The sequence below is a fragment of the Callionymus lyra genome, chromosome 17 (genome assembly GCF_982586985.1).
Source record: "Callionymus lyra chromosome 17, fCalLyr1.hap1.1, whole genome shotgun sequence".
Classification (NCBI taxonomy): Eukaryota; Metazoa; Chordata; class Actinopteri; order Syngnathiformes; family Callionymidae; genus Callionymus; species Callionymus lyra.
Window position 1 is genome coordinate 15,834,889 of NC_141834.1, and position 24,061 is coordinate 15,858,949.

General features: G+C 41.9%; 3 protein-coding genes across 7 annotated transcripts; 1 reads left to right on the top strand and 2 right to left on the bottom strand.

The window, feature by feature from the left end:
• Positions 1-1,050: 1,050 nt before the first annotated feature.
• Positions 1,051-21,550, bottom strand: gra (granulito). 4 transcript variants are annotated; one of them, XM_087778820.1, is made up of 6 exons: positions 21,467-21,550; positions 3,751-3,930; positions 2,780-2,828; positions 2,550-2,653; positions 2,407-2,466; positions 1,051-1,425 (listed from the first exon to the last, which is right to left on the bottom strand). In XM_087778820.1, exons 2-5 carry the CDS (start codon positions 3,925-3,927, stop codon positions 2,440-2,442), a joined length of 357 nt encoding a protein of 118 aa, XP_087634946.1. In that variant the 5' UTR covers positions 3,928-3,930; positions 21,467-21,550; the 3' UTR covers positions 1,051-1,425; positions 2,407-2,439. The 4 variants fall into 4 exon arrangements, with proteins under 4 accessions (XP_087634946.1, XP_087634943.1, XP_087634945.1 ...); XM_087778817.1 differs by having other exon boundaries at positions 2,547-2,653; XM_087778819.1 differs by having other exon boundaries at positions 2,543-2,653.
• On the bottom strand, positions 5,287-9,868 carry rbm12bb (RNA binding motif protein 12Bb). 2 transcript variants are annotated; one of them, XM_087778815.1, is made up of 2 exons: positions 9,719-9,868; positions 5,287-7,181 (listed from the first exon to the last, which is right to left on the bottom strand). In XM_087778815.1, the coding sequence occupies exon 2, from the start codon at positions 7,157-7,159 to the stop codon at positions 5,312-5,314; it is 1,848 nt and encodes a 615-aa protein (XP_087634941.1). In that variant the 5' UTR covers positions 7,160-7,181; positions 9,719-9,868; the 3' UTR covers positions 5,287-5,311. The 2 variants fall into 2 exon arrangements, with proteins under 2 accessions (XP_087634941.1, XP_087634940.1); XM_087778814.1 differs by lacking the exon at positions 9,719-9,868 and adding an exon at positions 8,517-8,938.
• Positions 9,435-22,672, top strand: setd2 (SET domain containing 2, histone lysine methyltransferase). Its single transcript, XM_087778813.1, has 22 exons — positions 9,435-9,710; positions 10,795-10,915; positions 11,308-14,898; positions 14,972-15,103; positions 15,193-15,321; positions 15,506-15,629; positions 15,704-15,781; positions 15,865-15,962; positions 16,026-16,158; positions 16,229-16,363; positions 16,428-16,556; positions 16,618-17,652; positions 17,715-17,763; positions 17,824-18,157; positions 18,245-18,503; positions 18,596-18,943; positions 19,301-19,426; positions 19,780-19,916; positions 19,984-20,095; positions 21,291-21,365; positions 21,431-21,532; positions 21,599-22,672. The coding sequence occupies exons 3-22, from the start codon at positions 11,366-11,368 to the stop codon at positions 21,758-21,760; spliced, it is 7,230 nt and encodes a 2,409-aa protein (XP_087634939.1). The 5' UTR covers positions 9,435-9,710; positions 10,795-10,915; positions 11,308-11,365; the 3' UTR covers positions 21,761-22,672.
• Positions 22,673-24,061: the final 1,389 nt, after the last annotated feature.

Genomic DNA, 24,061 nt, shown 5'->3' on the forward strand with positions numbered 1-24,061 from the left:
TATCATAGAATGAAACACTTAAAAGTTAGTGAATAATCCAGTGGAATTTCTTACTAAGATTTTAAGGATTTTTTTTTTATTTAATTTTTAAAATGTCGTCATTAATGACTGTATTTAATGATCATTTCTTTCAAATTTCTACAGTAAAATCTCTCCAGATTTACCAGGATAGTAGTCAAGGTCATCATGAATCATAATCCAGTGGAATTTTTCACTAATCTTTTAAGAGTATAATTCTATGATATTTAAAATAAATGTGTAGTTTTTTTTCACATATTATATAATGATATGACTTTCAAATCTACGTCAAAAAACAGAGTTTAGATACATTTTCCGCTATATCCGTATTAACACAATTGTTGTTGGTTAAAATAAATAAATACATACCATTATAAATATAAATAAATGTAATAATCATTTACTCCCCAGACAGTAGAACAGGATTGCATCAGGTTGAATAAAAACAACATAAAACATTATTACTGTTACTTTATTGCAATTTTCAAGCGTTCTCACGTATCAGTTGCTTTCTGCGTCTTTACCGTAAGTTTAGCAATAGACGCGCAAGGTTTTTTTAATGTGGGCTGATGTGACGGTCGTTCACAAAGCACTTAAACAATCAAAACAATACCCAATAAAATATAAACTTAAAAGGTCACCATACGAGTACTTGTTTTGAAGAAAAACAAATTGGGGGGAAATTCAAACAATACAGAAAATAAATTTGTTTTGACTTCACTTGAAATCATTCCAATACTTCATAAAAACTACATTATTTTTCCTTAAAATGCAGTGAAGAATACGTTGTAAATGAAGTACATATCCTCCAAATAACCTTGATTACAGAGTACATTTGTGTTGGCAGCTGCATATTTTTCATTCACCCAATACATTTACTCCCTTCCCATAATGTACTGCAACAGTTAATGGTATCTTAAGTGTAAAATATAGCAAATATGACAAACATGACTGGTGTTTAATCACTTTTTAATTCAGAGATTGACTTCTTTCCTTTACTTTTCCTCATTTTTTTATTGCAAGCGAAGAAAAACAACCAAATGTATGAAACAAAACTTTTAATTGCAAACATGCACAAACGTAACACAAACAAACAGTATGAGGACGTCTTTAAAGTGTGTTTTGCTGCTTGTTTTTACCAAATATCCAGATTAGTTTAGTCACTTTTGACTTTCAACTGGATAACAATTTATTAACTCAAATAACTGCGTTTATTTATCAAACGCTTAGTTTCTGAAGACAACAGCAAAATGTTTTTTCTATATTTTCCATATTTACATTAAAAAAAAAATATCTATCTAAATATTTAATTCATAAATAAACATCCATCAAACAATATTTAACTCAAATTCAAATGTAACTGAAGAGAACGGTTGGTGTTATTATTCAGCATCTTCAGACCACATCCTGAAACACACACAACAACATCTGAAATACATGAAATCATGATGATGATGATGATGATGATGAGGATGATGATGATGATGATGATGGTGAAGATGATGATGATGATGAGGATGATGATGATGATGATGATGGTGAAGATGATGATGATGATGATGATGATGGTGAAGATGATGATGATGATGGTGAAGATGATGGTGAAGATGATGATGATGATGAAGATGATGGTGAAGATGAAGATGAAGAAGATGGTTAAGATGATGGTGAAGATGATGATGATGATGGTGAAGATGATGGTGAAGATGAAGATGAAGAAGATGGTGAAGATGATGATGATGGTGAAGATGATGATGATGATGATGATGATGAAGATGATGGTGAAGATGAAGATGAAGATGATGGTGAAGATGATGGTGAAGATGATGATGAAGATGATGGTGAAGATGAAGATGAAGAAGATGGTGAAGATGATGGTGAAGATGATGATGATGATGATGGTGAAGATGATGATGATGGTGAAGATGATGATGATGATGATGGTGAAGATGATGATGATGATGATGGTGAAGATGAAGAAGATGGTGAAGATGATGGTGAAGATGATGATGATGATGATGAAGATGAAGAAGATGGTGAAGATGATGGTGAAGATGATGATGATGATGATGATGATGATGATGGTGAAGATGATGATGATGATGATGGTGAAGATGATGATGATGGTGAAGATGATGGTGAAGATGAAGATGATGAAGATGGTGAAGATGATGGTGAAGATGATGATGATGGTGAAGAAGATGGGGAAGATGATGGTGAAGATGATGATGATGAAAAATGAAAGTTTAGCTTGACTTGAATCAATGACTCAACACATGATTATTTGCAGGTTAAAAAGAGAGTTTTTAAAATCAATGAAGGCAAATCAGACTCTCAAGTGTTTCTCATGCAAGTATTAAAATATACACGATGGCAGCAACTACTCACCTGAAGTTCTGGTTTGACCTTTGACACACGATTTCACCATTCAGCCCCGGACCCCCCTCTCTGTGACAAAAGATGTTTTACGTCATAAGAATCCACTTAATTATTTATTTGTTAAGTATTAAAGACACAGACGCACTTACAACCTCCGTCAGCACGATGGGATGTTCGGGCAAACTGTCGGGCTTCTTTTTCGCCTCCTGACAACTGGCCAGACTGATTAAGAAGTCTCTGCTGTAGGAAATCCGTTCTACGACCGAAAAGACAAGACGTGGGCTAGTGTGTGTGTGTGTGTGTGTGTGTGTGTGTGTGTGTGTGTGTGTGTGTGTGTGTGTGTGTGTGAGTGTGTGTGTGTGGGGGGGGGGGGGGTTCTTACCTTTAGGCTTGTTCAGGTTCATAATCTTGAAGAATTGTTCAAGTGTGATCTTAAGACAACGGACAAAACATAAGAAGACACTTTGAATCATCTTGGATGAACTTCAGGAAGATATTGGTGTAAAAATAAAGCGTAAATACTTGTATCTTCAGGTAAATATAAATGTTTGTTTGTAAGCTTTTTTTTATTTTATTCTTAATTTCCCTTCTTATTTCTCAATTAGTGGGTCCCTGATGTCAAAACCCAACTTTCCTAATTATTACTTTTTAAAGTTCTCCCCAGTCTGAAATCACAACGAACAAGAGGTTACAAGAGTCCAGTTATGATGTAATAATGGCTTCACTCTTCCTCCAGCCAGCTGTAATCACTCCCCGATTTGTTTATACAACGAGTCCCTTGGAGGTAGAGACTTCTAGGATGGATGACAAGCGGTGAAAAACCTTAACGTTTAACCAATCACAGTAGAGGGGGTGTGTTTATGGTGAACAAGATTTCATCTCCAGAAAAAAAGTGTTTTTTTAAGTGGGCAGGGCTTAAAACCCCTAAATGTCAATATTTCAATGAAAAGAGAGTTTTGTACAAACACACACTGATGATACAATAGAGTCCAACTTCTGATACGATACCGTATCAATACTCGACTTCACTGTATCTATCTTTATTGAACATAAGTTAATTCTAGATTTACGATTCAATAAAATGTTTTGGAAATAAAACAATTTGATATTTTTTTTACAATTAAACATGCAAACATTCACACTGTTTGTTCACTTTTTTATGTTGCAGTTAAACTTCAGTCATTGCATCCTCCGTAGCTAAAGGGAGAATAAAATCCTGCGAGACTGAGGACGAGAGGATACAGTCGACTAAAAAGCTGATGTTTGGACATATTTTGGTTTCAAACGAAATCACTGTTCAGTCTATTTGTGTCGATGCCTTTTTTAGTTATCATTCGCTCGTGTCCATCTCACCTTATAATCCAGCGACTCTGTGACCGGCTGAGCTGCGTCGTTGAACCTCATCATCCCTTCGTTCTTCAACATCTCATCGGAGCACTTGTTCATGGCCTGAGAGACCTGTGTGCAGCGGTGCAGGGGCCTGGCGGGCTCCAGGTGCTTCTGGAGGAGCCTTTTTCGTGGAACTTCCATCCTCTTCGGGGTCAGAGAGCAGGCAGGATGAAGATACCTTTTTTTAATTAATTCATTTTTATTTTACAACAATCACCAGCAGAAGTGTTGAAAGTAACATTTTTGGTTGTGAAGATGCAGAGAAAAGTATTTTAAAATAGGATTTGATGCGCCTTATACTCAAGAAAAAAAAACACTTTTTAATAAAGCTTTCCTTTTTTAAAAAAAAGTGTTTTAATATCTATTTTGGGATCCACTTCATAGTAGCAGGTGAGGTTAAGCTAAGCTTAAAAGTACAGACTACATTTGCAAACTACTTCATGGAGTATTCCAGCAGGATTAACAACAATACTATGAAGTCACCGAGGACATGTCAGCGTGTTTCAACTGATGCAGTTAGCTTAGCAACGTTAGCGAAAGTTGTCAACAAGCTACGACGATAAATCAAACACGTTGACTTGAAGCGAGAGACCAACAATCTGTGTTGATATTAAACGTCACACAACGTGTTTTTATTTGGACGCACAACGTTGAAGATAACGTTATACATTTGCGTGACAACCCCACCCACAAAATGACAGCAGGTGAAATGATGGGAAGGGATTTTAGCAACTTATTGTGGTGAAAACATTCGCCAAAAAAAACAAAAACAACGATTAAGTAACGCATTTAAAAACGAGTTGACAACTTGGTACCGAATTAAAGTTTTTTTTTGGACACAATTCTGCCCCTTTTAGAACTTTGAAGTGTCGGGGATAAGTTATAGTTTCATCGGACAGCGAGGTATTTTATAGAAAATGTTTTTAAGAGTTGTATTAAAAGAAAAGAACTCAGAAGTACTCACGAAAGACCTGTTGGATTTAAAGCGGAGGCGCTCGGCACTACTCGTGTCGGCTCGGGTCACAACTAAGCATGTCACAAACTTAACTTCCGGTTGAAAAAAAAAAAGGCCGATATGAGAATAAATAAAAAGTTTGTTTTTTATTCTTACTATAGAAGTTAGAACATGGAAATAAATTCGAAAAACATTTTAGACTAATATTTTACAATCGAACTTTTATTGGAAGAGCCAATACTTTTTTTGTGTATGTTTAAATCCATAGTAGGTTTGGAAACCTAGAACATAACCCCTAATAGAAAAACTAAAAGTATTTTCATGAGAACATGTGGCAGTTATTAAATAATGAGACAGTGGTTTCAGATCACATTTTTAATAAAACAATACTCTGAACAGTATGCAGGTGGATAGAACATATGAACATTGAAAATGAATACAATGTACAGAAAACCAAATAATCACCAATATCTAATCAAACAAGATTTCATATTAAAAAAATATATTTACATGATTTATGTCGTTCTTTTCTTCATGCCGCAGACTTTTTCTTTTTTTTAATCAACGTAATCACACAAACATAAGCTGTATTCTTCTCGGACCGATCGCTCTACCGCTGAGTTCGTCGATGGCCGTCTGCGCCTCCTGGCGGCTCTCGAAGACGACGGTCGCGGATCCTTGCGGCTGTCCATCCGGGTCGTACTGCAAGGATGCAGATCCGGGGATGAGGTTGTAGCCGTAGCAGAAATCGTAGATTTCTTCGTTTCTGATCTGGAGCGGCAAATTCACGAGCCTTACGCACGTCGGGCCGTCGTACCGTGGCCCGGACGGGTACTGTCTACGACCGGAGCCGGAGTCCCTCTCTTGCCGAGGATGAGGCCCGTGATCGAAGCCTCTAGATGAGTGAGGCGGTGATGCTGCTGGTCTACTATGGGGTCTATGGGGATCAGGGTACACTGGCTCATCAAAGGCTGCCACGCCGCTTCCTCGGTCCAACCGTTTCTCCCTCAGAGGCCCGTCCAACACGGCAGGATCCACACCAAACTCCCTCATTTCGGAACGGGATATGCATTTAAGCATGATCTCTGAGCCCAGAAACCTTTGCCCTTCCAGAGCGAAAGCCCTCCTCGTGTCCGTCTCGGACTGAAAAAGAACCAACGCTTTTCCGGTACCTGTACCTCTGTGATCCTGCAGCAAGAACACGTCGTTCTCTCTGATATTAAACTCCAGAAAGAAGTCCATTATCTCAACCTTGCGCACGTCAAAAGGCAGATTCATCACAAGCAGCCAAACCTTCTCCGATTCGTACTGTCCTGCGGGGAAATCACTTTCTTGAAACCTTCTGGGCTCCACGGCAGATCGAGCGGTAGGGTCCGGAGCCTCCAGGAGGTGCATCATTTTCTCCCTTGACAGTGGCTGCACAGAAATCCAGTGACCCAGAAACATGATGCCGTCCTTAGTCAAGGCCTCCTGGGAGTCTTGATGCGATTGGAAAAGCACGCATGCAGCTCTCGAACGCCGACCGTTATCACCAACCAAGAATAAGACCTGGTCATCTTGTACATTTGCGTTCCAAAACAGCCTTTTTAAGTCACTTTTCTCCACGGCGTTCGAGAGATTCTCAATGATAACGCAGTATTCCTTGCTGGAATGTGAGAAGCTTCTCTGCGGTGACCGGTCGCGATACTGTGAATCTCTGAGGTTCTCAAAGCCAGCGTCATGTCCTTCCATCTCCATGTTGGGTTTTGCCTTCCCGAACCGTTTCCCCAGATTCCACAGCCAATCCTTTTCAGTGGTTGGTGAAATCTCCACGTACCGCGAGCCTATGTACGCCTTATTTCGCTTCAGGCCTTCCGCTCTGTCGTCGCCTGTTGCGAATTTAACCAGAGCCTGTCCATTTTTCATCCCATTTGGCTTCGTCATTAGAACAATGTCGTCAACAACCAAACCGTTGAAGAATTCAAAAATTTCCCGCTCAGTCACAGAGAACGGCAGGCCTTTAAGAAACAGATACAAGTGGTCATTTTGCTCCCTCCGGTCCCTCAAGTGACTACTCTGACTTGTAATGCCGGCAAGACCTCCATTTGCCTCAATTTCCAGTGACCTTCTTTGGGCATTGTCCTGAAGTTGCCGCTTTTTTTCCATTTCCGCGTTCCTGGAGCTCATTTCCAGCACATTCTGCATCTCGGTTTTACTGCTCAGAAGCAGCATGACATTTGACCCCTGGATTATGCCACCCGACCTGGTCATCGCCCTTCTTGCGTCTTCATCCGAGGCGAAAATAATGAACGCTTCGTCTCGCTCCCCACCTATTATGTGAACTCCTCCATCGGGAATAGTCAGGCCTGTGAAGAATTTGCGGATATCCTGAGAACCTGCTGCGGCACTCAATCCCTGTAAACGGATGACGACTGCCATGCTGACGCACAGTCAACAGCACCTGTAGACAGAGGGGTATAGAGTAGTATTACATCTGATAGAGCTTCTCGAGAAGCATTGGTAAAGTCCTCATTTGTTCAACCTTAAGCCACTGAATCTTCAAAAAGAAATCTATGCTGATCCAATCAAATTAAACAGTAAAAAAAATACCTGCAACCAAACAACAGGATATGTCATTTGAAGCCACCTGGACTACAAAGAAAACTATATTTTAATCTATACAGGTTCACAGCATAACAACACCAGCTTGCTTTCCTAAACCCTAAATAATTTCCATTACTGAATCTGCTCGAAGATCACATACTAGTTTTGAAACCCCTTTTATAAATGATGCCATTCAAGTTCAACGACAATCCTTTGGCAAGTCAAGGAGCAGAACCAGCATCGCATACACTAAGACCATGGAACAATCAGTTAATGCCATCACTATGGATAAGCACAGGAAAGTGGATGATAGGTTCAGTTTTAAGATGACCTCGTAGTACAAGATAAATTGAGAGAATTCAACCAACTGCCCCAAGTTTCAACTTTCAAATACAAAGGTAGGTATTACAATCAGACAATACAATAGCTGCTATTAAAATTGAGTATAAATGCAGAATAATCAACATGATTCACATCCATATTTGTTGACGGATCAACTTGCAGAAATCCTTCTCGGGCACTGATAAGGGCAACCTCCAAATCTCCCATCGAGTGTCAGTCCTTCCTTTTAGTCAGTCTTACACCCTTAAATACTCCACTTTTCATTTTCACCCATTATTCGCATTGAACACAAGAGGGCCATCACATGAGCCAGAAAAATCCATTCCAACTTACGGTGAAGAAAAGTCACAATGTGTTAAGTATTTTCGTAAAGCAGCAGAACCCCCATGGACGATTAAGATAAATATTTAATTAATAGATTATTCGAGAACCAGACCGGGTCACACAATTGGACCCAATAAAAAGAAGTATAGCCACTATAAAATGTTTCAATTGATGCTACTAATTTCGAAATCCATCCACATTATCAACTGAATTCTATGTTAACCTCCACATTGCGTAGCACTGCGATGCTAATGCTAATATTGCAGGCCAGATAGCTCTCCATGGTCGACAACGTAAAAGTACACATGCAAACACTTCCTGGACTCCAAAGCGTCGACCTAGTTCGACTTATATATGGGTAGACGATTGAAAAATTAACTATTTTGGTCCAAATGTCGACAACGGCTAACGCTACGTTAGCAAGGAAGGAAGCATGGTCTTTCTTCTCATCGATCTCCGTCGACGACCAAACAAAAACAATCCCCAAAAAAACGCAGGTCAACCGCCAACCAAATGCAAAACTTACACGAAGGACAGGCCGATTTAAAGATATGTAAACGTAAACAGGATGTGATCGGGTGCGTGTTTGTCTTTCGACGACGGCTTCTTCGTTTGGTAGAACTTATTTGTTGCTTAACCTCACACGACGCCCCCTGCTGGATGGACGGACCACCGGCACAATCCCATGCTGAGGTAATATGAACGTGTTTGTGTCATATTGGATTTTAACTTTAAGACCAGATATTCGTGTTTTTTTGCGCGTTTTGTTTAACATTTCAAAATGAATTTTTAGAATTAACAACAAACTGACAATTACTGAGACACTGTAAGAGAAAGTCCAACCGTTTTCTTATTTCCTTGAAACGGATGTAAGGAGTTTCAAAATAAAATATCGCCGATTGCGGCCAGATTTAGGATTTGTAAAGCAAAGGCGAAAGTATGACTTTAAAACCTTGCAAGAATACGATTTTGATGCAAGTTTATGAGCAGAAATAGCTTCTAATGCCAACAGTAGTTTAGCGCGTCTAACTGTCTGAGGCGCTCTCATTTTGAAAATCCACATCCGGCCCAAGGAACTAGAACACTGATGCCTTTTCCGTTTGTATCTTTTTCGGTCATTTCAATTTTGTTGTACATTGTACGAATTAAAAGTCGACACATTATTATTTTTGATAATTCATTTTGGATTTTTAAAGAAAAATAAATAAATAAATATATTCTTGATATGGGAATTTAACTCGTTTCCCAATATCTTATTTTTTTAAGACAAAATCCCAACGACCAAAAGATAAACTGCAGAATTAAAAAAAAAAAAAAGGTTTAATTTTATAGCGAAAACATTTGGCGCCAGCTGCATTCAACGTCATGTGATGTTGACCTGCCAGAAGTGTGTAGTGTCGTCTGCGCAGTCGCGTGTGTAATAATAATAATAATAAGAAAAAAAAAGTGTAACACATATGTTTAAAATGATTTAAAGTGTGCGGTTTTTTAAACGATAAGGACAAAAGCGGTGGAGCTAAAGCAGACCCTTCTGAGCTGCGGGTTCAGGTTCATGCTAGCCGGATAGCACCAGGGGCGCAGCGGCGGCAGTGGAGTCACAGACCCGGAGAGACTCCCCACGGCACCGCGCGGACGAGCAGTCGGTTCACGGGTTTCTCTATGGCATTCTGACCGGCCTCGGTAAGATGGGGGAGACCCTGGACGCGGATCACTTGTCAGAGTAAGTACCTCTCGTTTATGGTCGATGTTTTCGTGGGTCGCAGGCTCAACACTAGTCCAGGACAAAACATCCCCTTGATAGCATGGTTTCCCCCGAAGCCGGCTGCACCCCGAGTGTCCGCGACGGCTGTGTTGGGTTCGAAACCCGAGCGTTGAAGAACCAGAACGATTCGACCCGTTCGCTAGTGAACAATGGCGCGTCACAGAATTGCTCATTTGACCAATTCCGGGTCTTTAACGTAAGCTAGCAGCCTAGTTGCGATGCTAACGGTGTTAGCAGCAGAACCATGGCCGATATTACACGAACTGCGCTTGTCGAATATTCAACGAACCCGTGCCATGAAACCAGCCATTAAAACAAGAATAATTAGTTACTAAATAAACTGGGTTTATTCCTTTTAATCATGGAAAACGAGAAATGGAGGTTAGTGGGGGCTAGCATGTTAGCTTAGCCTGGACTGATCATGTTTGATCTGTTATCCTCAAGGACAGCAGTGTTTCATAATCGTTATGTTATGGAAGATAATAATGGCAGGTATCGTTCTATATACCATACTATTGAGTGTACCCTTATCAAATATGGAGAAACCCTTTCAGGGCTAAAGGACAGTTGGTTGTTCCTGTCTTTTAAAGGCCATGTTTTGGCAGCGTTCAGTCTTTCCGCACAGGCCATGCTGTGTCTACACACTGCTCTTTCCTCACAACCACGACCCGTTATGTAGGATTTCTAACGCCTTTCTCACCACTCTTGCCTCCATTGATCGTCTTGTTGTTGTGTTCCATGTAATGTACTAGTTCATGCAGCTTTTTGTAAACCCACACATTGTCTTGTGTACATTATAAATTAATTTAATTATAAAGGAATGATGTCGTTAAATTGTTGTTGCAAGTTTTAAGCCTTGAACATGCAGCGACAAAATGTCATTCATTAGTTATCTTGGTGGACACACACACACAAAGTGTTATTGTATTAACAGATAACGGCAACAGGAAAAGTTTCAGTGGAAACTGTTCCTTTTTTAACGGCTGACCTCGACGCCTCTCTTTTGCAAAAAACTCTATTTGATTATTTCCCTTCTCGACAGGTGTGGAATCATTTTGGAAACCCCATTTCTTTGATTTGGATTATTCCCGACCAGGAGCCACCTATGGTCTTTTAAAGAGAGACCAGTCGCTAAAAAGAAGACCTGCTTGATTTGAAATAAGGTATTTTATTGTGAAGTGTTTTTAAACAACTTGCACTGTATCTTTTTTATCACCTGAACATTCTAGTAGTTTGCAAGATGATCTGCAGCTTTGTTAAAACTGTTGTTGTTGTTATTTTTTTCAATTACCTAACTGTCAAAACCCAATATTATGAATGAAACTATTGTTACATAATATTATTTAATAGAATTGTTATTGCTGTTTTTGTTGATTAATATTTAGAAATATTTAGAGATTAAATCTACATCCATCTCTCTTCGTTTTTAATTTAGCTTAATTTTTCCACAAGCATCTTAAAGGTCTATATTAATGCTAGACGGTGATTAAATAATATACGTATTGTTTATTTATTTAATTGGTTAAATATAGCTTCTCCTTTTAATATGTCTTAGGGGGGAGATCGAATGCATTTCCAAGCCAGCGCTAGTCAGAAGTCCATCTTCCTGAGTAATGCTGTCCAACCATCCTTTATCTAAAGGGACCAAGATGAAAGTCAACTTGGAGGACCAGAGTCGTCAGAAAGTGTCCTTTAGCTTCGCACAGACAAAGAAGCCACTTCAGAGTGTCTTCATCGTCCCCACCAACCCTGAGAAATCTCCAACAGAACCTCCATCAGCTGTGACAACGTCAGACAGGGAACAGGAAATTGAAGAAATCACGTCCGAGTTAAAGCTCCCTCCCACAGTATCATCAGCCTCGCCACTTAAAACGAACCTAGCTAAACTTCATTCCAATATTGATCTGCCTGTCTCAGAGGAGTCAACGAGTGACTCTGGAGTCGCAGTCTTAAATTCTAAGACGACTGCGTCTGTTAATTCCTCTGAAAATTGTCCAGCTGAGTTATCTGAGACAGTAGAAGCTACTAGCCCCAAGACTCCTACTCCATCCTCAGGAAAAGATTCAGAGATATCGCCTAAGGAGCAGGAAAATCAGTGCAAAAAATCCCAACCTGATCATGTACTACTCTGCTCAGAATCTGATAATGACCCAATTCAACCCCCTTCCTCCCGAAAAACGGTGGATTCTAAGAGCAAAACGAGCCTGGACGTCAGTGGCAGGGCAGTGAAAAAGTCTTCCTCTGGATCATATGCAGATGAAAAGGAAAGAAGCTCCACAAAGCGAGCCGACAATTATGAAGGCTCCTCCAGCCACTCCAAATCGGACCGTGATTCCAGGCACACGGCCTCACGGTCTTCAAGATCAGAAAAGGACCGGAGGCGGACTAGATCAAGGTCGAGGTCTAGATCCAGAGGGTCTAGAACCAGTTCATCACACTCCAGGTCAGAGCGAAGCAGAGTTGAAAGAGGGTCGCGCTCCGACAGATCGTACTATCATGACTCTGAACGGAGATCTTACAGAAGTCCTCCACGCCGGGACAGAAGGCGTTCTCGCTCACGAAATGACAGAAATCGAGATAGCTCTGACTCTGAGGAGGACCACAGAAAGACGAGGACAAGGACCAATGACTCAAACAGGTCATCCACCTATTCAAGTTCACATAAAGAGTCAAAGTCCTCATCATATTCAAAATCTGAGAAACCCTCCAAAACAGTAGATTCCCCTTATTCTTCCGGGTCTGACAGAAGGGCTTATTCTTCGAAGTCGGAAAGGACAGGAAAGCGGCTTTCAGACTCGGATTCTAAGCAAAGGTCATCACCACATCGAGACTCAACATATCAGAAACCAAACAGCCATCACAAGTCGGAGACTAACAGCAGAACCTCTTCTAGTCATCACACTTATTCTCACACGAGCGACAAACGGCAAAAGAGCAGCTCAACAGACTCTGACACAAATCACAAAAAATCATCCCAACCGACGGAAAAAGGTTCTAGCTCAGCTGAGCTCTTGACAAATACGGAACAAAGAACTGCTAAAGAATCAACTCAAGTGAGTCCCTCCGGTGCTACTTTAAGAAACGCCACACAGGACAGACAACCAAATGACTTGAATACAAGTTCTGTAAAACCACCAAGGAAAACCTTGCATAGTTTAGGCGCCGAATCAGACTTCCAAACAAGTCAAAGTGATAAGCCTGGTTGTCAAGGAGGCTTGGAGAATAAACCATGCTCAGTGACAACACTGCATGACCCCTATTCAATACAACAGATTAGATCAATAGAATCGGTTTCCGATATTGTCAGCATTAATTGTGTTAAAGCTATGTCACATGAAGACACAAAATTATTCACCAACGAAGAGCGGACCAACAAAAGAGAACATTGTAGTATTAAAGAAACAGACTTGCAGAAGCAGGATAAAAATGAAGTTCAATGTTCTTCTGGACTATTTCATGATGCTGCTGCTGCTGTCGCAAACATTTACGATAGAATGAACGAGCGAAACGTGGATGAAGCAGAGGAATCCTCAACTGTTTTTAACCATGTTAGAAGCAGTTTACCTGGAGTGGATTTACCATGCAGTGAGTTACAGCCAACCGGTGAAATGCACGACGCAGAAGGTATCAAAGCAATTGTGGGTTTTTCAAAAAAGACTCGATGGGACATTATAGGGCAACAGCATAATTATCCAGGGGAGATACCTGGTGAAGAAAATGTTTTAAAGCAAGAAGAGAAGTTCGCCTTTGAAAGCAAACCGGTCGGTGAGTCTCCAGGAACGATACATTCCAAAACTGTCGAATCAAGTGAGACATTTTCTGCTTACGAGGGCAGCAAAAACCAAAAGGAACTATTTGGAGAACCTACCACTGCTGACCACTGTGATGCATTACAGGGTTTGCCTCAAACTACAAACATGTATGACCTTATGCATAGAGAAGGATTGCATCATAAAGAGACACACGAATATGATTCTTTAGAAAGTCAAACAAGAATGTCGTTAAGCCAGGATTCTTTGGCAACACGGAGCGAAGCTAGCGACAGCGACAACTCCGAGTATGACTCGGACTGCGGCGAGGAAATCAAACGATTGCATTCAGTGGTTGTTATTCCCAAGAATTCGTCTCTAACGGGTTCACAGGACGCTCCACCGTGCCTTCCGCTGGCTGGTGCTGTAAGAGCCGGGGAGTTCCAAAATCAACAAGAGATCGATTCCTACAAAGCCAGTGTACTTTGTCAGTCCCAAAGCAACATGATTGACAGCACGAGTCACACAGAAAGCATCAGTTCTGTGGAGATAAAATCTTACTTGGCTGGTCCGTCCAGCTGCAATATGGCCCCCACAGAGCCTGCCCTCCCTGTCGATAACCGTGCCCACAATCAAGATCAATTGGTCGACGCAGAATCAAGAACTTACTCATATTACCACACAATGCCCACTGGAGACAATCTATCAGGTCGTAATGGATCAGCTGTGGTTCCTAATCTGTCTCATCTGGAGCTCCCAAGTAGTACTTGCCAACAGCCCGATAGTAGTCATAGTCTACAAATACAGAGTTTTAAACCGTTAGAAACTTCATTTAACGGAAATGAAAACCACAATGTCTCCTGGACCCAAGAAATGCTTTGTGTGCCGACTTGTGTTAAATCCTACTCTCATGGCCAAGAAAGTTATCCAGAACCTGGCTGTGAAATCCATCCTGATTCTTTAACGAACGACCATGAGGACTACAAATCGTCAGATCTGGCCAAAGCAGCTGTTGAGTACAGTGTGGCTCATAGCTCAGAACCGTCATGCTTCGTTCAAGGGCATGAAATAAGCAGCAATAGTAGAGGTTCTTCCATCCCAGACCCTCCTAGAGAAGACAACTTTAGGTCACACAGAAGCAGGGGGCCTCCCAAGAAAAGGCGACCAGAAATCGGATCCGATTCTGACAATGAAGCCGAAGCTGGTCCTGCAGGAAAACGTGAGCGTCTGGGCCAAAGTACTGATGCTAAGGAGCTGCTAGCGAAATCAGAGGTGCGGTGGCCAACACTGAACATGCTTGACTTTCAAGACTCCGGCAAATGGAAGGATATGGCCAAGTCCAAAAAGATGCCCCCATATTTTGACTTGATTGAAGAGAATCTCTACCTAACTGAAAGGTAAGTTCATTCTTGGCTTGTATCTCAAACCGAGCCAACATTTTCTTAACATTTTTGTTATTCTTTATTGTAGAAAGAAGAGTAAATCTCATCGTGATATCAAGAGAATGCAATGTGAGTGCTCAGTTTTGTCAAGAGAAGAGCGGTCAAAAGGGGTTTTAGCCTGTGGTGAAGACTGTTTGAATCGACTTCTGATGATTGAATGGTAAGTTACCAAGAGAAACTCTTTTTGCGTTTTTGAAAAAAAATGTGTATTTGTAAGAAACTTCTCAACATTTCTTTTTATTTTTGCAGCTCCTCTCGGTGCTTAAATGGAGCTTACTGCTCTAATCGACGCTTCCAAATGAAGCAGCGTGCAGACTTTGAGGTTATCCTCACTGAAGACAAAGGCTGGGGTCTTCGGGCAGCTAAAGATTTGATATCGTAAGCATCTTGTCTAATCCTTGTGGATTACTAGTGGTAGAATTAACTTCTAGTCAGTGAGTACATGTCATTTATGAGTTTTTCTATGTGAATTAAATATGTCTCTGCCTAAATTTTAATCAAAGTATTCAGACCAAGATTCCACTGAGATATAAGGCAGCTCTAACAAAGTGTACTTTTGCAGAAACACATTTGTACTAGAATACTGTGGTGAAGTGTTGGACCACAAAGAGTTCAAGGCCAGAGTGAAGGAATACGCTCGTAACAAGAACATTCACTACTACTTCATGGCCCTGAAAAATAATGAGGTACGGCACTTCATGTTACTTACAAATGACTGGTGTTGTACATGTAAGTAATCATTTCCATAATGTCTATCTAGATCATTGATGCAACGCTTAAGGGCAACTGTTCTCGCTTCATGAACCACAGCTGCGAGCCAAACTGTGAAACCCAAAAGGTACAGCCAGCAAAAAAAACTGCACAGGTTCAACATACAATTCAGGATATGGCTCCTGGTGTTCACAACATTTTTCTTTGCAGTGGACAGTGAACGGTCAAGTTAGGGTCGGGTTCTTCACGACCAAGGCAGTCACCGCTGGAACCGAACTAACGTTTGATTACCAGTTTCAGAGATATGGGTAAGAGTGTATTTTTGATGATTCTTTCATAACCATACTTGACAAATCTTGTGTATCCTCCAGCAAAGAGGCTCAGAAATGCTTCTGTGGCGCCCCAAGCTGCAGAGGATTCCTGGGAGGGGAGAACAGAGTCAGTGTTAGAGCAGCTGGAGGGAAGATGAAGAAGGATCGCAGTAGAAAAAGTGCTCTCACTACAGTAAGTAGAACCATGGCCACTGAAATCTTGATTTGGTTGTCGGGACACCTGACACGATTCTCTCCGCCAGGTGGACGAGGAACTGGAAGCTTTGCTGGAGAATGGAGAAGGCTTGTACGATGAGAAGCAGGTGGTGTCTCTCTGCAGACTCATGGTGCGGGTGGAGACCATGGAACAGAAGCTCATTTGTCTGAAGCTGATTCAGGTATTTCACTAAAGTCGAAAAGATTTCAACATGAAGATTTGAAAACGAGGCCTTCCACCCCCAGGATACACGGCACCCGTCATGTCTGAAGCAGTTTCTGGACCATCACGGCTTGTCGTTGCTGTGGATCTTCATGGTGGAGATTTCAGAAGCCAAGGGCAACAGTTCCAATAACATCAAGCTTCAGTTAGAAGTAAGGCATGTTCATTTTCATGTCATTCACAGGTTCTAATAATCACTCATTCTCTTTGAAGATTATGAAGACACTGCAGGTGCTGCCCATATCTACCAAGAACATGTTGGAAGAAAGTCGAGTTCTGACTTTCATCCAGCGATGGGCCCAGACTAAGACTCTACCTCAGGTTGTCGAGATGGACGGATATTCCAGTGAGAACACCTCCAGAGCTCAGACACCTCTCAACACCCCTGATGGGTCCAGCTCCAAGATCGGACCGGAGCTGGATAGTGATTCCACAAAACCAGCGGTGTACCGGCGCCTTAAAATAATCAGCGAGAACAGCCTGGACAGCGCGCTCTCCGATGCAAGCAAGGCCTCTGACGGGAAAGACGATGACGAGGAAGCAGATGATGAGGATGGAGATGAGTCGTCCAATGGTGGACTGTCTGATGGTAAACCGTTAAAAGAGGATGTAGCGATGGAGGTTGCAGTAGAAACGGAAGAGTCACCAAAAGAGGACGCTCCAAAGGAGACGGAGATGATATCGATATGTCCAGAACAAACGCCTGATGAGGTGAATATAAAAACAGACGTGGAGAAAACCGACTCTGAGATAAATGAGGACACAATTGATGAAGTGAAAGTCGACGAGCCACAAGTGCCAGTGAGTGAAAGTTTACCCACTGAAGAGCCGGTGGATAAACCAGCGACGCCAGCGACGGAAGAAGTGGTCATTGAGCAGCCACCATCCGAGAGCGCGCAACCGGTAAACGTGTCCCTCGGAGAGGAAGCTGCCGAAGTCTTTCCCGATCAGACTTCAGAAAACGGTCAAGGGGTACAAGCGGAGGACAGTGAGGTACCTTCTGTCATTGATGTCAATGAGCCTCCCTCCAGTGAATCAGCTGTTGTGATATCTGAGGGTGTAGTAAGCAGCGCGCCTGCTGAAGTGCCAGCTGTCTTGTTGGAGCAGCCAGTGATAGGAACTCCCTCTCAGGATGAGGAGGAAGGCGTCTCGGATGTGGAGAGCGAGAGAAGTCAGGAACCACAAATCAATTCTTTAGATATTAGTGGCATGGCATCCAAGCTTCTGGACATCTGGAAGGATTTAAAGGTGAGTTTGATGAAAGTTTCTTTCTGTTTAAATCTTGCTCACAAATATACTTGTCCCTCCAGGAAGTGTACCGAATACCAAAGAAAATTCAGATTGAAAAGGAAGCTAATGGTAATAAAACTTTATTCTCCTTTGTGTTTTCTTTGTACTTATCCAAGTTTTTCTTCCTAGATCGCAGCCGCGACCGCGACGCATCTCTGACGCCTCGAACGACTTCCGGCAGCCGGGAACGGGAGCGTGACAAAGAGCGGGAGCGTGACCGGGACAGAGAATACGACCGTGACCGTGACTGGGACAGAGATCGAGATCGAGATCGTGATCGGGACAGAGATCGTGATCGGGACAGGGATCGAGATAGAGATCGAGATAGAGATAGAGAGCGTGACCGTGACCGTGAACGCGAGCGAGTGTCTGACAAAACTCCACGCAGCTCTGAGAGGCGAAGGAGACGTTCCTCTTCTCCGCCGTCATCCTATGAACGAAGTAGTAGGAGGACAGAGGAAAGGTAATGAGACCACAAAATTAAATTGTAATTAATTGCTTATCGATTCATGAGAAACATGTCCATCTTTTTTTTTTTTTTTGTCTTTAGGTTCGACCCGTCCAAGACACCGAGAGGAGTTGGTTCCAAGGAGCGCAACAAGCTATCCACAGAGGAGCGCAGAAAGCTGTTTGAACAAGAGGTGGCGCAGCGAGAGGCTCAGAAACAGCAACAGCTCCAGCAGCAGCAGCTCCAAACTATGGTGTATGACCCAGCACTGGCCTACACAGCCAGCCCCGGCTTCATCAACTATCCACCCAGCTACCCAATCCAGACATTTGTGGATCCTTCCAACCCCAACGCAGGAAAGGTACTACTACCCACACCTTGTTGAGCCAACATTAACCTGTGAACAAACCCAACAACTTTTAAATCTCTGACTGCCCATCTTTTGCTCTCCAGGCAGCCCCGGTTTCTGATATCACTCCACACATCACCACGACCAGCCACAGTACTGCGGCCACTCAGCAGTTTGCCCAGCCGACAGTCGCAGCTCAGGACCCGGGGGTGGCCGTCCTCTCGGTGCCCGCCCAGGCCACACCTCAGGTACAAAGCCAGCAGAGCTACACCACTATATGGGACCCGGCGACTCAGCAGGCGGTGACGGTGCAGACGCAGGCGGCGCAGCAGTACGCTGCCCCTCCTCCACAACCACCACCGCAGACGGCCATCTATTACCAAGGCCAGCCGTGCCAAACCATCTACAGCCTCCCTACTCCCTACGCCCAACCCGCTGCTCCCGTAATCCAGGTAGACTGTTTTTAAAATCGCAACAGTGGTTCCTTGTTTATTGCTTAGGTTACGCTCTGAAACCCCTCCCCCCCATATTTACTGAAAACCCTCTCAGTAACGGTGACCTAAACAGCTTCCATTATGCTTTGCAGCCCAGCTAACCAGTCACAACTTTTGTTCACTTTGACATAGCTACAGACATAGAATTTAAATACAATATTGTAGTGACCAATCGGCCGTCACTAAATAGAGCCGTGTGTAGAAAGGTTTACCGCTCCTGACTGCAGCTTGCTACTATAAATTATTCACCTAGTACTGTGTGAAACAGTGAGACCGCTCTTCATTGACATATGTTTTTGATGACGTCTTCAAAAGGCATACACGGAACCAACAGCCAACTATCTACACAGCCAGCCAGTATATCCTGGTCATCAGCAGGGCGTGGTGGTCCAACAAGGAGGCACGGTCACCACCATTGTTACGTCACAAACTGTCCAGCAGGTGATGCATCTTTTTTATACTCATAAAACTTGTTATATAAATAAAGAAAAGCAAGTTTCGATATTTAAATGTTTCAAGTTTCCTGTGGACTTAAAATAAGAGTTTAAAAATAAGAGTGTGGACAGTTTGGCTCCGTCCCTGAATTGCCCACTAGAGTCCAAATCCACAGGAATGTAGGTCATTTTTCAGCTGTCCTCCTACACTCCGGGAAACATTTTGACGCGATATTATTTTAGTCACGAGAGGGCGCTGTTTTCCAAATGGACTCATATACTGTATATGCATGTCTCACATTGACCTGAGTTAACGGACTGAATTCAATGGCATTTACGAGAGATGCTTTCGTCCAACAGGAAATGATAGTTGCCAACAACGTCATCGACCTCCCGCCTCCCTCACCCCCTAAACCCAAAACCATCGTCCTACCTCCCAACTGGAAAGTGGCGCGGGACCCTGAAGGAAAGATTTACTACTACCACATTGTCACAAGGTGTGTACAGATGTTCAGCAGTTCCTTCAAGAACCCTGACACTCACGTTGTTTTTCTGGTGCCTCAGGCAAACACAGTGGGACCCTCCGACCTGGGAAACTAGCGGCGACAACACCAGCGTGGACCATGAGTCTGAGATGGACCTTGGAACACCCACCTACGACGAGAACCCCTCCAAGGTGAGTAATCGAGTGAAGATGTTCAGGATCTTTGGTTTTTCTCCCTTACCCAGAAACGTTTAAATTAAAAACATGACTTTAGGGCTCGCGAGTTAGCCGAGGATTCGGCACTTGGTTCTCATTCCACGGAAACATCTGAGAGTGATCTCATCATGTTCAGGTCTTTTGGCTTTAATAGCTCCTCGCAGCAGAATGGCTTCATCAAGACCTCCACCCTCGCTCAGCTGTCTGTCACTTAGCCTCAAGGCCATAAAGTTCGTGCTCATCCCCTCTCGTTCGCTTCATCTGTTCTCTCCCTTCATCTCCATGCCGACTGTGAGCACAATGGGGAACATCTGGAAGAAGTACGAGGCCATTTATGTGCGGTTTGTGAACTATGCGAGCGTGTCTTTTGTCTCCCTCAGCGATGGGACAGGAAAATCTGTTCTGGCCAAGAACAGCTTCACGGACATCAGCACGTGTTAAGATGGATACCAGCAGTCATGGCACATGTTGTCCACTTGTAAACCGTCTCTGCATTCCCAGTCCTTTTTGTTTTCACGGTTTAGTTTCCATTAACCTATGCAAGTATATGACTGTCGTTAATGGTTGAAATTAACATTTGTAATTTTGATTTTCCTTTTTGAGTGAAAGTTTGTTTATTTAAGCAGTGAATTATGATTGGATACATTTTAATTAATTTTACTAATTTATTAGTTGTTTTTTTAGATAATTGAATGTATTAGGTATTTTCAATAATAATAATAATAAATTAAATATTTTACACATCTATGCACAGACAATCATTTGACATCATCTGCTCGATGCATCATTGGTTGAAAAGTTTAAACGAGTAGCTCGATACGGTTTAATATTGAACTCAAAAGGCTACAAATAATTGACATTTTTATTTTCTAAATTCACTATTTTTTGATTGGAATAAGAATATTAAATTCACATTTAGACACATTTTAATCATTCATTTTGAAAATATATAAATTGATTAACTTGATTATAAAAATAATAAATATACAAATGACCGAGCCGATCAAAATAGGAATAATTGAAATAAAATATGTTAAAAAAAACAATTTAAAAGTGTGCACTAAAATTCTTCCATAATTATACTTCTGTTTCGTTCTTAAATCATTTGTGCTGCTGTTTTAAAAATTATCACTGGCCTTGACAAAAGCTGCTTCATCTTCTCCATATACAGTTTTCTACCAAGACGGCCGAGGCAGACACCTCCAGCGAACTGGCCAAGAAGAGCAAAGAGACGTTTCGAAAAGACGTGAGTCACCATTAGCACCTTGTTGTCATCATAATAAGCTAACGGCGTGTATGTGTGTCCCTCAGATGTCACAGTTCATCGTTCACTGTTTGAATCCTTACCGGAAGCCGGACTGCAAACTGGGTCGAATCAGCAACACTGAAGACTTCAAACACCTGGCTAGAAAGGTGAGTTAAAGGTGTACTCTTGGACCTGGAACGGCTCCAAACATCTCCGCCTCTCTGTCCCGCCAGCTCACGCACGGCGTCATGAACAAGGAGCTGAAGGCCTGCACCAACCCGGAGGACCTGGAGTGCAACGAGAACGTCAAGCACAAGACCAAGGAGTACATCAAGAAGTACATGCAGCGTTTCGGGACGGTGTACAAACCCAAGGACGACACAGAGGTCTACTAGCACAGATTTGCCTTTTTTTTCACTCCAGTGGTGGATACTGAACTGCACTGCTGCTCAACGAGCTCTCCGGGTCCTACAGAGACCAGCGGATCCTCAGGGAGTGTCAGACTGAAGACTCCATGAACTCAACGACGACACTGAGAGACTGTTTCCACCTTTGTTTTTACCCCCCACCCCCGTCAGTCTAAGGCTCTTAAGTGTTCATACTTTGGTCACATCAATTCCATTTTAACAGACGCGCGTGAAGATTATTTATGGAAGAGTTTTGTTACTTTTTAGACTGATCAGTGACGGAAGAGTCCGTTCAACGTGCATGCTCGTCCTCCTGTCACCGACTCCGCTCCTGGTGCTGCTTTTAAACCGGCTCCTCCGACTCCGCCTCTTAATCACGAGACTGTTTTAAGCATGATTTTTGGCGGATGTCGGCGTTTGGAAACTCCCTTCTCGCAGTTCCCTGCCACTTCTTTTCTTTTTTTTTTTCTTTTCACTAATGACAGTTTTATTGATAAAACATTAATGGCAGCAGGGTTTGAATAAAATGTTTGATGTGTTTGTTGAATCCTCCACATCCTGTTTGACCAACGGAGATGAGGGATTGTAGCATTTTAACAGATATCATCCACACATAGATTTTTGGGACACATTTCTTTAATAGACGACCGTGTCCCAGTGAAGTCTGTAAATATGTAATAATACCGTGTAGAGGAGAGTCGGCTCAACAGACCTCCTACTGCATTCAACATTTCAGCAAAAAGGGGTTCTTTTTTATTTTAATTTTTTTTTAATGTATAAATACAGACCCTCCTCTTCCCCCCCAAACACACCACCTCCAGTTCTACTGTAAGTATTGTGTAAGCACATTGTCATACTGAGTGTACAAACGTTTTAAAAATAATAAATTGTTTTTGTACAATCAAATTTTCATGTCTACTCTTAAGCGCCTTCATTTTTTAAATTACATTTATGGAAAAATAAAAGATGTTAGCAAGGCGGCTACATTACATTAGCAACATAAGCTAACTAGCTATAATATGTAACATTATAGATTCAATAAGATTTTACTGACATTATTATCAAAGAAAATTAACTGAAAATATTGCTAGAAATATATTATATTATACACTAATACTAGTTGGCTACATTTTATTTTACTTACGTTACCATTACTAGCAATAAAACCAAGTTAGCTTAGCAATTTATTAGCGAAACCGGCTATTTCGCGCGAGTTTAATACGTCAATATAATCATTAATTGACAATATTTACCAAAATATGAGTTTCTGACCTTTTCAAGTAGCTTTGTCTCTTGCCAAAGTTGTTTGTATTTTTGCGAACTATTATCTCCAGCATTTGAACGATATATTTGTATTTTATTTACAGGTTTTTAGTCTACAAACTGTTGCGTTCAAGGACTCGCGTAAATAAAAACGTTAGAATAAAAAAAAAGTGTTTTCTGGCATTAAAATGTTTTAAAGTTGAACAGTCGATCAAACGAGGTATTTAATAACATCGACTATCAAACACAATAAAAAATCGTAATGTCTGGACCTTGTTAAACTAAATCTGATATGATCTGCTGCGTTCATTGAACATGTTGGTCGGTCAAGTGGAAACCGCTTCTTCCTCGCCCTCCTCTTTTTTTTCTCCCCCTCTTTCTCTCTCTCTTTCTCCTCACCCTCTGCGCGCACATTCCCCAACTCCATGTCTGTGAGCCTCCAGACCGCAGTTAAGCGGAGACGTCTGGAGTGTGTGACGGCATGTGAACGCAGCCCGGGGCCACGCTGCTCCCACTTAAGACCGAGATCATTAGCAGATTTGAGTTGAGAGCCGCAGCTATAGGGGCCCCCGGAGTCACAGAGGACACATCTACCACAATATTTTCAAGAGGGATTACAGTTTTTATTTCTCCCTCCAAAATCATTTAACACCCATTTATCTCAGAATGTTTGCGATCGGAAGTGTTACGATACAGTTAATCTTCCAATATGGGCCCCTCGTTTCAAGAAGAGCCAAATCTTTGTTTATCCATCGGAGGGATTTTTAAACTCGCCAAAATTAAAAAGTAAAAAAAAACTGCTGACACTGTGCTGCTTCTGTTTCCACCTCAGTTTCCCAGATAGCACCACATGCTAGTTTGTTAAAGTTACTTTAAGTGGACGGTCATTATTAGCAACATTCTATTACGTTTAATTTGTGTGTTGCATTAAAAGTCATTATCAACATACCATTGTTAGGTTACTCTGTAATCGTTGATAGCAACATAAGTCATTCAACAAAAATGTGTTCAACTCTTATCTTCTTC